Source organism: Oryzias melastigma, linkage group LG24 (genome assembly GCF_002922805.2).
Source record: "Oryzias melastigma strain HK-1 linkage group LG24, ASM292280v2, whole genome shotgun sequence".
NCBI lineage: Eukaryota > Metazoa > Chordata > Actinopteri > Beloniformes > Adrianichthyidae > Oryzias > Oryzias melastigma.
Genome location: NC_050535.1, coordinates 6,167,535 through 6,178,884, shown reverse-complemented (window position 1 = coordinate 6,178,884; position 11,350 = coordinate 6,167,535). Strand labels below are relative to the sequence as shown.

At 35.6% G+C, this 11,350-nt stretch overlaps 2 protein-coding genes across 5 annotated transcripts in view; one reads left to right on the top strand and one right to left on the bottom strand.

Annotated features, from left to right (window-relative positions):
• Window positions 1-11,350, bottom strand: part of si:dkey-12h9.6 (macoilin) — a 41,576-nt gene that overhangs the window by 16,515 nt on the left and 13,711 nt on the right. The window contains exon 1 of one of the 4 annotated variants that reach the window (XM_024291236.2): window positions 1,292-1,312. The exons of 1 other annotated variant lie outside the window; for it this stretch is intronic. In XM_024291236.2, coding sequence (XP_024147004.2) covers window positions 1,292-1,297 — 6 coding nt within the window. In that variant the 5' untranslated portion in view covers window positions 1,298-1,312. Of the gene's footprint in view, window positions 1-251; window positions 364-1,291; window positions 1,313-11,350 lie in introns of those variants that run through there. 2 more of the 4 variants (XM_036210383.1, XM_024291237.2) reach the window with 2 other exon arrangements.
• On the top strand, window positions 295-2,567 carry LOC112158064 (cysteine-rich venom protein TEL1). Its single transcript, XM_024291244.2, has 8 exons — window positions 295-430; window positions 524-527; window positions 609-700; window positions 789-879; window positions 1,835-1,977; window positions 2,056-2,150; window positions 2,275-2,357; window positions 2,458-2,567. The coding sequence occupies exons 1-8, from the start codon at window positions 344-346 to the stop codon at window positions 2,463-2,465; spliced, it is 603 nt and encodes a 200-aa protein (XP_024147012.1). The 5' UTR covers window positions 295-343; the 3' UTR covers window positions 2,466-2,567.

Genomic DNA, 11,350 nt, shown 5'->3' with positions numbered 1-11,350 from the left:
TTATGTTTAATCATCCCTTATTTCAGGTAGTAGCTGCAATATTTATTAATACCTGTTAGTTCAATGTTTAATATAAATTTTGGATTTTTCTTTTGACAAATAAAACATGTTTGTCAGCAAACATTGACATTTCAAAACTATTTTTACCTAATTTCATAAGTATGTTTTGTCTGTCCAGCATATGACAGCTTATCTCATCATATGGTGGTTTCACATGTGCCATGTTATCTCAGTCTGTAAACTTGGCTGACCTTGGGTTTGTGTGTTATTTTTCACAGGCCTGCATGTATAAATCCTGCGTCGACAAACGTGAAGGCGGACAGTCCTGGATCCGACCTAAGCAATGTTCGCTGTACTTTTCGCGTGTGCCCTGGGCCTGATTGCGGCCCCTCAGGTGTCTGGCGCCTCAGAAGAGTTTCAACTCAAAGATGTAAGAAAAGTTTGTTAAAATGCAATAGATTAACATGAAGCTTTTTAAACAAATCTCTTTGTTGCTTCTTGTCTCTGGAAATCAAACCTGCAGGAGGGTAAGTGCTGTTCTCATCATTCCATAAATCCTTATCAAGATTCTATAAATTGATGCTCACTGTTTGGTTTGATTTGTTTAGTTGCTACTCCTTACTCTTCGAGTGAGATTGTGAACAAGCACAACGACTTGAGGAGGAGCGTTCAGCTCACAGCCAGCAACATGATGAAAATGGTAATTTTTTTTTTTACAATTTAATTCATTTTTAGATCACACACATGTAATTAAGTGTCTGTCATGAGGGTTTCTTGACCTCCCACAGAAATGGAACACTGAAGCTGAAGCCAATGCTCAGAAGTGGGCTAATACCTGCTCCATGGCCCACAGCCCTGCCAGCTCCAGAGAAATCAGCAGTAAGTTCCTCATGACACCAAATCATCTTTTACTGCCAACATATGCATGTACTAACTAAATATTTTCTTCATAACACTAAATATCTCTAACAATGGACAGTTGTGAGTTTGATAAAAACCTGGAGTCAAATATATTGGTTTTAATCAATGCTGAAAGTTTTTGTGATTTATTTCTTTAGTTAGTTTTAGGTAAATTTGTGATCAGGCATTCAAACTTCCTTATTTTCATTAAAATGACGTTTGCAGAATTGATGTACATTGTATTTTTTCCCCAAAAATATTGCACAAGCTCAAATTTTAAAAGCAATTTGAATTCTGTAAATATTTCAGGAGTAAAATTTGGACTGATTAAAAATGCATCATTTAAAAAAAGACCTTAGTTCAAGTAATTAAAAAGTTTTATTGATATTACCTGCATTTTTGTGTCAGTAAATTGCAGCTCTCCTAGAATTCAAGAGCAGGAAAAAAATGTGAAAAATACTTTCAATTGAAGATTTAAATGTAAAATCTTCCTTTATTCACAGTAAAATAAAATAAAAAATATACATTAAATTAAAGGAACAATTGTGTTACAAATAATACATAATTTTAAGTAAACAAACACAAAAAAAGGAAATAATTGGGTATTCTTTTAGCAAAAAACTATATTTTAATTTAATACATTTTTATTTCTAATTATGCTTTTGTATGTTTAATCTCTTAAGAACTGAGATTTTGCTAAATATGCCTTTTATTTTGTAGTCACAGCACTCCAGTTAAGCAGAGTTAACTCCCACAACATGATGTCCACACATGTGATCACCAGGTCTTAAGAGGTTAAAGAGTTATTTTAAGAGTATGTAGTGAAATAAAAGCTCTGATCTACAAAAAGTGACCTTATTTAGAGGAAATTTAAAAATGATGACTATTAAAAGAAGAATAAATGCATGTTTTCCCTCTTTTTCCTTACTTGTAGCCAGTGGTTGTGGAGAGAACCTGTACATGTCCAGCTTCCAGAACTCTTGGAGCAATGTTGTTCAGGCCTGGTACAACGAGGTGAAGGATTTCCAGTATGGAGTTGGATCCATTAACGGAGGCGTGGTCGGACATTACACCCAGGTGCAACAGAATCCACCACAGTTCAGACATTAAATCAGAAAAAAAGCAGGAATGAATCATATGATGCTGTCTATACAGGTCGTTTGGTACAACTCTAACCAGATTGGCTGTGCCATGGCCTACTGTCCCAATTCCACCTACAAGTACTTCTATGTCTGCCACTACTGCCCCCCGTGAGCTCTACGTCTTTGTCTCATTTCTCTTTCTGCTCTACAGCTCATTTGTGAGCTTTCAGAAGAAATTTCCGTAGTGATATCCCTGCATCTTAAATCTTTGATGCTCTGTCCTACATTGCAGAGGAAACTACCAGCTGTCTCGGCCCTACAAGTCGGGATCCTCCTGCGCCGACTGTCCCTCCGCCTGCGAAAACAAACTGTGCTGTAAGTCGAGAATTAAAAATGAATTATGGCAAAGTGCTGCGGTGACCTGAAGGAAAATGTCACGGATGGAGGGCACTAAAACATGTTTCATCTATTGCAGTGAAGTAGCTCTGAGGCAGCAGGGGGACCGCACAGTCACCAGGATGTGGCGGTTTTGTGTCCAATTAGAATCCCTGACTCAGATTCAATAAAGACACCAATTTCTCAAAAGTGCTTGCTTCCAAAATCTCTATTTGCTAACTTAACATATATATATATATATATATATATATATATATATATATATATATATATATATATATATATATATATATATATGTATACACATATATATATATTAATATAAACACATATATATAAATATATATACCACATATATAAATATATATTTGTGTGTTATATATTTATTAATACATTTTAAACACACACACACACACACACACATATATATATACATATATATATATTCATATATGTATGTGTGTGTATGTATTTTATATGCATATATACATATATATATATATAAAATACGTATATAAATATATATACCACACATATACATGTATATATATATGTGTGTGTGTATGTATTTTATATACATATATATATTGTTATAAATTTGTACATAAATATATGTAATATATATAACACACACACACACCCATATATATATATATATATATATATATATATATATATATATATATATATAGGTTATAGGTTATAAAATTATTTATTTTTGTTCATACCACATGTATACTATGAAACTATAAAAAATTAATCTTTTACTTGATGTTTAACTAAATTCTCGTGGATATTTAGGCAGCAACTATCTTTTCAATCATCAAAAAAGAATTAAAAGGAAAAATATCTTTCTTCCTTTTTAATTTGTTTCCATTTCACTTCATAAAATAATCCAGTCCAAACTCAACAGGAGATTTCCTATTGCTGCCTTGCCACGCACAATTCCATTGTGTTGAAATTAGCCCTCTTTCCACGTGATAACAGACCTCTTCAGTTTAAAAATAAACACTAAACTTCAATTTCTGTAACATCTTGCCAAAGAAAATCTCTCCGCGCGGCTGGAATGTCACACCGCAGCGGGGAACTGTTGTTTCTGTGCGGCCCCTTCGTTTGGGACGAGATGGGAGAAGCACCTGCAGAGGGAGCAAAAGCAAGATAGAGGACACCAGTTTGTCTTCTGCCAGCGATATCAGACGTCCTCTGGTTTGGTTGAGCTCGATAAGGCTCTTCTGCCACCCCGCCGGGCTTATCGGTCGTAGCAGCAAGCCTCAACAGTTAGACGCAAAGGAGAAAATGTTTATGGTACAAAAAAACTCACTGACATCTTCAACAGACTGCTTTAGGGTGGCGTAAAAGCTCGACCACTCAAGATGCTTTTGCTCCGCCATTTTCTTCTAATCAAACGGAGACAAATGAAGAAAGGAAGGAGAAAGGAGAAAAAAAAGGAAATTCACTTATATTTTCAAAGACAGGAAAGCGAGCAGGAATCAGTTACATCAGTGTGTCTAGACTAAAGATAGCGCATTTAGTCTGAGTGGTTATCGCCACACATCACCGTCCCTTTGGGTTGGAAACAGGATGGGGAAAAAAAAGTTTTGAAATCCGCTAAAGAGCTCATGTTTGTCAGGATCTTTTCCTAAAATAATTTAAATAAAAGACGGCACAATTCTCGATTTAAAACCGAACCATTTGTTACACCGTTGAATTGTGGGGGAAGGAAATTGTTCCATCCGTCCTGCACATGTTTGCATACATTTAAAAGAAGAATTTAATGTTTATTGTTTATTTAACCACAAGGCAAAAACAGAAATAAGTGTAGAAAAATTGTACTTAAAATTTATTTCTGAGTATTTTATGTACTCAAATTGCTGTGAATCGGGAGCAGAAAAAGAAATGTTGCTTAAAAAGAGCTATTTGTGACATACACTAGGCGGGTCCCTCTGCTCTACTAAGCAACTGAAAGGGGGAAAGGGGGCGGGCTTGCTCCACACCAAGAGTCCCGCCCACAACTCAGAGGTGAGTTTCTATGTCCTAGAAAACAACATTACATTAAAATAGATCAGAAGATGATCAGTTTAAATTAATAAACAATTTTAAAAAGAAAACTTGTGCAAAAAAGGGGTTTTCTTAAACTATTTTGCTATTTTGAAAAACTCTCTTAATAAGATAAAAAATAAGACACTTTTCTATTTAACTTTCTTAATATTCTGTTTCCGCAGTGCAGGCTTGGTAAGGTTTATTTTTATCATTGTTACTCACTTTTTTTTAGCAAATTAAAGAAGAATTTTTCAATTTTTTTTTTGTTTTTTTGTTGTTGTTTTGTAATAAACAAATTGAACAAAAAAGGTTTAAAATAAAAAATCTAGGTTTGAAACTAATTGAAGGGAAGGTGAATCATAGTTCCATCCATCCATCCATTTTCTTACGCTCATCTGGGTTGTGAATCGGGTCTCGGGGCAGCAGTCTAAGCAAAGACGCCCAGACTTCCCTCTCCCGGGTCACTTCCTCCAGCTCCTCTGGAGGGACCGTGAGGCGTTCCCAGGCCAGCCGAGAGACGTAGTCTCTCTAGCGTGTCCTGGGTCTTCCCCAAGGCCCCCACCCAGTGGGACAACCCCGAAGCACGTCCCCAGGGAAGCGTCCAGGAGGCATCCGGACCAGATGGCCGAGCCACCTCAATATTGTACCTCTAATTTGATTACAGTTTCAAAGTTGTCTTACACAGATGTGCATTTTTTAATCAAAAGTTGTCAAGCGGTTATTTATCCGAGAGTTGGCGATATAGATCAATATAAAATCTAATCAACATTAAAGAAAACATTTTTTCAGGTTACAGTGATTTTATGAACCTCAGTCCAAAAAATTAAAAAAGTTTCTCATCCATAACAGCAGCTAAAAAATGTTTCTTCACCTGCAGAGCGTGAGCAAAGAGGTTTGAGTTTCTAAGTCTTCAGCTTCCTTCCTCTCATTGAGAGTTCTTCGATACAGTACAACAAAGCTCGCTAACAGGCCTCACCTCTTAAGCTTTCAGCACAAACAAAAACACGCCTAAAAAAACTGATCTGCTCTGTCACTCGCGCTGATAGACGTGAGGAAAGGCACACCGCCGCATTTCAGACGCAGCATTTCTAATCTGAATCTGTTAGCTGGCACTAGAAAAACCTCATGCTTCCATTTATTGTCCTGAGAAGTGTACGATGTATGGAATGAATGTGGCGCTCCTTCCCATGTTCGCTTGTGTTGTTTTATGATGTATTTGAGTTCAAAGGCCACAGCTCCCCAGAGCGGCGCACTAGAGGCCTGGCTCACATCAGCAATCAGCCGAGGGGTGTCGGCCTCTCCGAGCTGCATGTCCGTGATAGATTGTCTCAGAAGAGCTCAAACAAATGTATATTAAACAAACATTAGGAGAAGCAGCAAAGGAAATGGTTGTAGGATGTCGACTCCAGACACAACATATGGCAAGAAAATCCGCGTGAGGAAAGAGGCAAGAACTCAAGATTACATCTGCTTTTCACATCAGACTTTGATCTGATTTTTAGGGGTTTATAGTTTGGTTTTAATCACGATTTAAAATGTTTCTGCACCTTTCTATGAGGAAAATTTACCCTTTTCTTAATAAAAAAAATACTTAATAAAAACAACTTTTGAGCACTTTTGGCAAGGTCATAAAGGCATCCCTACTTACAAAAACTATTTTGATTTAGTTTTTTTTTCAAAATGATTGTGTTTTTATTAAATATTTATGGTATCAATAACGATACGTTGGGTGATTTTCCCAACAATGTTATTTTGAGATACAAAAATGTGGACATCAATGGTCTGGGGGGAAAAGTAACTTATTATATCTACTGTCTCCAATTTGATACACACATATTTTTATCAATATATAACTATATTATATACATACATATATATATATATATATATGTATATATATGTGTGTGTAATTAATCCAATAGGTATATACTTTATTAATCCTTTTTGACATCAACACTTTAACAAATCTTTAAAAATATGCTAAAAAGGGATTTTATACTCAATTTCCAAAAGCAAACTTGCAAAAAAAGTGACAATTGTGTCCATAAATGTTGTACTTTACAGCTAAAAATCTATAAACAATGAGCAACGAATGTCAAAATTGATCTAAAATGGATCAGCCATTCACTTAACCATTTATATACAATGGGGGAAACCAAAAATGAAAAAGCTGGGAAGCAACTTCTATACTTTCAACAACTTAAAATAATAATTACATTTTTTTGCTACGAAAAAGTGAAAAAACTCAGAATACTTCTAAAGGAGCAATGTGTATATATGTAGTATAAATAAAAACTATGCATCCCCGAGGTATTGTGTTCATATCACACTGGTTGATGTTTGTAATTGTACATTTTTGTTCTTTCTTTCCCAATCTTCTTTAATTATATCCTAAATCGACAGAATGTTTTGTGCTTTTCTCTCTTACTGATTGATGTATTGATTTGTTTAAAGGGGCAGACAGTATAAGTTTTTCTTCTTTCAGTCCTTTTTTTCATTTTTTTCCCATCATGTTAGAGTTTAAAACTTAAGGTTGTATTGAATGTTTTCCCTTTTATTGATAAAAATAAAAAAATGAATACATTTCATGCGATTTTTACATTTTTAGTTTTATGTTTAATGTTTTCTTTTGCAACCACTCAATGTAAAAATCATTTTTAAAAAAAGATGCAATTTCCTTGCAGCAAAATGTTCCTAAAAGCTGTCAATAAACTGCTTTAAAGTAAAGGCTTAAAACAAACGGATTATCACACTTATATCCGTTTGATGAGCGAATCAAAAATGTGTGAAACTGAAACCTCAATTAGCTACAACACTTCTCATGTCTGCAGCACAAGAATTTTCATTCATTTGATTGAATTTTAAGAACAAAAGAGCTCTTTGATATCAGGGTAATTGGATGCTTAAGGGGAAGAATTTATGCTTCACAGTACATTCTTAAAGGGTAGAAAATCATAAATTCTATATGTGCCGGAAAAGAATTCGTCACTGGACCTCTGTGACTGAGGAGAGTCATGAGATCTGCATGTTCATATATTCTCATGCATTCTTCCTGTTGACTTCCACGTCAACCTTTACTTATCTTTAAACACTTTGACACGACGTAACTTTACCTGTCATTGTGTGTTTTCTGCAGGAGAGGCCTGACATGTAATTCTACAGTTTTCAGAATTTCAAAAAAATGAAAGCCGGGGGGTTCTTACATCTTATCGCTGTTACCCTTGCAATCTGACAGACATTTACCAGCCCAACACTCACACAGAAAACTAGAAAAACATTCCTCCTTGTAAATGTGTTTGTCATTAATGTGATGCATGAAGCAAATCTTCAGCTTCAGGATGGAAGGGTCAACCGTTCACAGCTTCAGAGCCGGCTGCAGAAGCATCCCTGGTGCAGGGATAAATCTGACTTTTGTTGCAAACAATTCACTTTTATGCAAGTTTTTTGGGGGGGAGCTGTGGTGCATTGTGGGTACTGACGCCCCACAGAATGTGTAAAATCGAAACATCTGGAAGCAGTACTGGAAGTCAAGCATCTGTCCATGAAGTTTAAATTTGAGTTTGTTCGCTAAATCAACATCTCTTAGCTTCCAGTTCTGGTTTGTAATTGTGTTTTCTAAACTTAATTATCCACAAAAGGTTTGTTTCTCGGTTATTTATACCTTCCAGACATTTCTTACATGTTTTAGGGCATTTTACTTTCATAGTTGCACAATCAGAGTTCTCGTTTTAAAACAAAATTCTTCACGGGCGTGAACACCAGGGAGGAATGTGTTGGTACACAAGCTGCTGTAAAGTATCATCACGATCCTCTATTTTATAACTCTGTCAAAACAACACTTATGTCATGAGTCACCACAGGCATGCAAAGCATTCTGAGTGAATGCATGCTATTCTTTATGTGCTTTTTTTCTCTTTTTTTTTGCTCGCCTCTGCTCTTTTTAAGTGTATGGATGTGTTTCAGAAAAACACTGAAATAGAAAAAAGGAAATTTTAGTCATCATGTTGTATTTTTGAGTAATAGAGGAGAATAACAATTCAGTTTGAGTAGTAATTGCTTTTATTTTTGGCATGCAAACACTACACTCCTTTCCATGTCTATATTTTAAATAAAAAATATCAAGTTAAATTTCTGAATCTCACATTCAGAAATGAACAAGCTGAATTATCTGGAAGAATCTTTCAGGAAAAACTTACTCTTTCTTCCAATTAACTCTGTGACAAGAAACAAACTGTTTCAGAAAAAGTAACGCCTGATTATGTTTATATCAAGTAATCTGGCTTCTAGAAAAAACCTTTACATGCACAATTCCACTTCTCCTCAATGACATCATCTCACCTGATGTTAGCTTTAATCCAGCTGCTTCTGTCTGCTAAAAGTTTTGGGTTTCTGCAGCATTTCTCATACAAATGCTCTATTATGGAAGAACATGCATAGTTTTAGGGGGTTCTTTGGGGAAAAAAGGCTTTTTAAACCTCCTAGTTTCCAAAACCAACACAATTAGAACTTGGAAACTAATTAATAAAATAGCTATGAGGTTAAAGTTTATTTCCACCACAGAGCTATCTCTAACGACACTCATATTGACCAAAAATATATATATAAAGCCTGAAGTTTTGCAGCTCTACAACCAGACAAATACATGGACGAATAAATGAAACAATAAAAGCTAAAAAGTAATTGAAACCAGGATATTCATCGATGGTTCATTGGTTTACTTTGGTGTCAATTTGGACTTTATAACATGGAAGTCTGTAGTAAATTGCCCCCTCGTAAAACCAGCCTCCAGTGGTCATTTGTGGAACTGCAGTTTTTGTGCTTACAAAATTCCTCCAAATTAAAAGCAGACTCAAGGGATCAGTTTAGACAATTTGGGCTCTTTAAAATGCCCTGACTTTCAGATCTTTTATATTTTTGTCTAGTGTATCCCAAAATTTTTGGATCAATAAAGTTTCATAGGACATCCAGAAATGAATAAGTTTGATAAACTGCACTCAAATATTTAGCTGATTTCTGCAGACAATTTAAAAAACCTGGCAACCTTAGAGAAGACATTTCTGCATGAAATTACTGTAATTAAGCACAGTCACCACTACAATTAATCACCTGTCAGTCAGTTTTTTATGTCTAATTGAGCCAAATGCTTACAATTTTATTTTGTGTCACATTTAGTTATTTGCATGTGTCTTGAAACAACTTATAAAAAGCTTAAATTTGAACATGCAAGCATCTTCTCAACAACTAGCAGGCTATTTCCCATCAGGCCTCAAAACCAAAACGGACGTCATTGAAAGAACAAACATGTGTGTTCCCACATGTATGAACGCTGCATGTGAGGGGCCCTATGTAATTAACATGCCTCCTGTAATAACTAGCATGTGAGCTAATATTTAAACAGTTGAATAATTGTGTGGTCAACTGATTTCCTGTTTCTTCTGACCACTTGGTGGTTATTTATTTGTTTAAATTAAATGTTCCACTTTTGCACACTGAAATATTTCTTTAGGGCTCATTTATTTCAGGTAACGCCGGCCTTTCGTTGCATGTCTCCTTTCATGCGCTCCTTTAAAAAACACAATGTTCCAACATCCTGTGCTGCAGTGCCAGTTAAAGTCAGGATGTTTTTCGTGGTTACTCCCCCAGCCCCCCCCTCCTACGTCTCGTTTTCCTATTTCTAGCGGAAGTTCTGGGTTGTGGTCCAATCATTTTGAGTTTTTATTAAGATGCTGATAGCGCTGCAGGTTGATTGCTGCGCGGAGCCGCGCGAGGAAAGGGTGCGGCGAAGGCCCTCAATTAGGCCGTCATTTAAAGAAGTCCTCACTAGATAAAGCAATTACAACATCACTGCAGGGAGGCCTGGAACGCCATCCGGATTTGGCTGGCTTTTACAGAATATCAAAGGGGATTTCTTTCAGGGATAAAGGATCCAAACATTAGGAAAAACACACCTCCACTTATCTGTGCTGAATGATGTCAAAACATAAAAATATGAAGGCGTCATGAAGAATTACAGAAGTTTTATGATATGGATTTGGTACCATGTTCATGTTATCTTTGTAATTGAGGAAACTACAAAGTAAAGCATAGAGTTATCTCAGTATGTCCACAAACAGAAAAAGTCCCACGGCTCTTCAAAGCAACAAACCCAACCCCTCCTTCATCACTTTTTTTTGGCCTCAAATAGTAGCTGTCATAGATCCTAAAACACAAAAATTTCACAATAAAAATGGAATTTCAACTTTAAACATACTTTCCAGTCTCAGTTTTTACGCAGTTCCCCTTCAGATGCAGGATGGCATTTACAAAGTGGCTGTGAGATAGGGTTACATGTCCGTTTTTTTCCCTCGCCATTCATTTTCTACACCTGCTTTGTCCTGACAGTCACACAGGTTGCAGGAACTCATCCCAGCTGTCTTTGGCTCACCCGAGACTCCATCAAAAGACCAAACATGCATGCAAAAACCTCCAGCATGCACACACAGAGCACACAACTCACATTTTACTCCAAACTGTAATCTGATTTAAATAAAAGATAAAGTTTAGCGTTTTGATATAAAACATTTAGAAAATGTCTAACTGCTATTTAAGATGCAAAAAAATACATGAAATTCTCTTAACCCTTTAACTACCTTCTCAACCAATAATTTAGAAAACATGTTTTTAAAAATATTGATTGTGTGTATTACCCCCTGAGGTACAGAGGCCCTAAAGGGACATTGATGAAAAAAAATTGAAGTAAAATACTTTTTTTCCCCCAAAAATTGAAGTAAAAAATATAGATATTTTCTGGTTACTAACTGTAGTAACCAAAAAAACATTTTTTACTTCAATTTTAAGAGAAAACAGAACATTTTAATTTCTAAAAATTGAAAAAAATAATTAAATTAAAGTTTTGATAGTTACTGATGCACACCAGATAATACATTTTACTG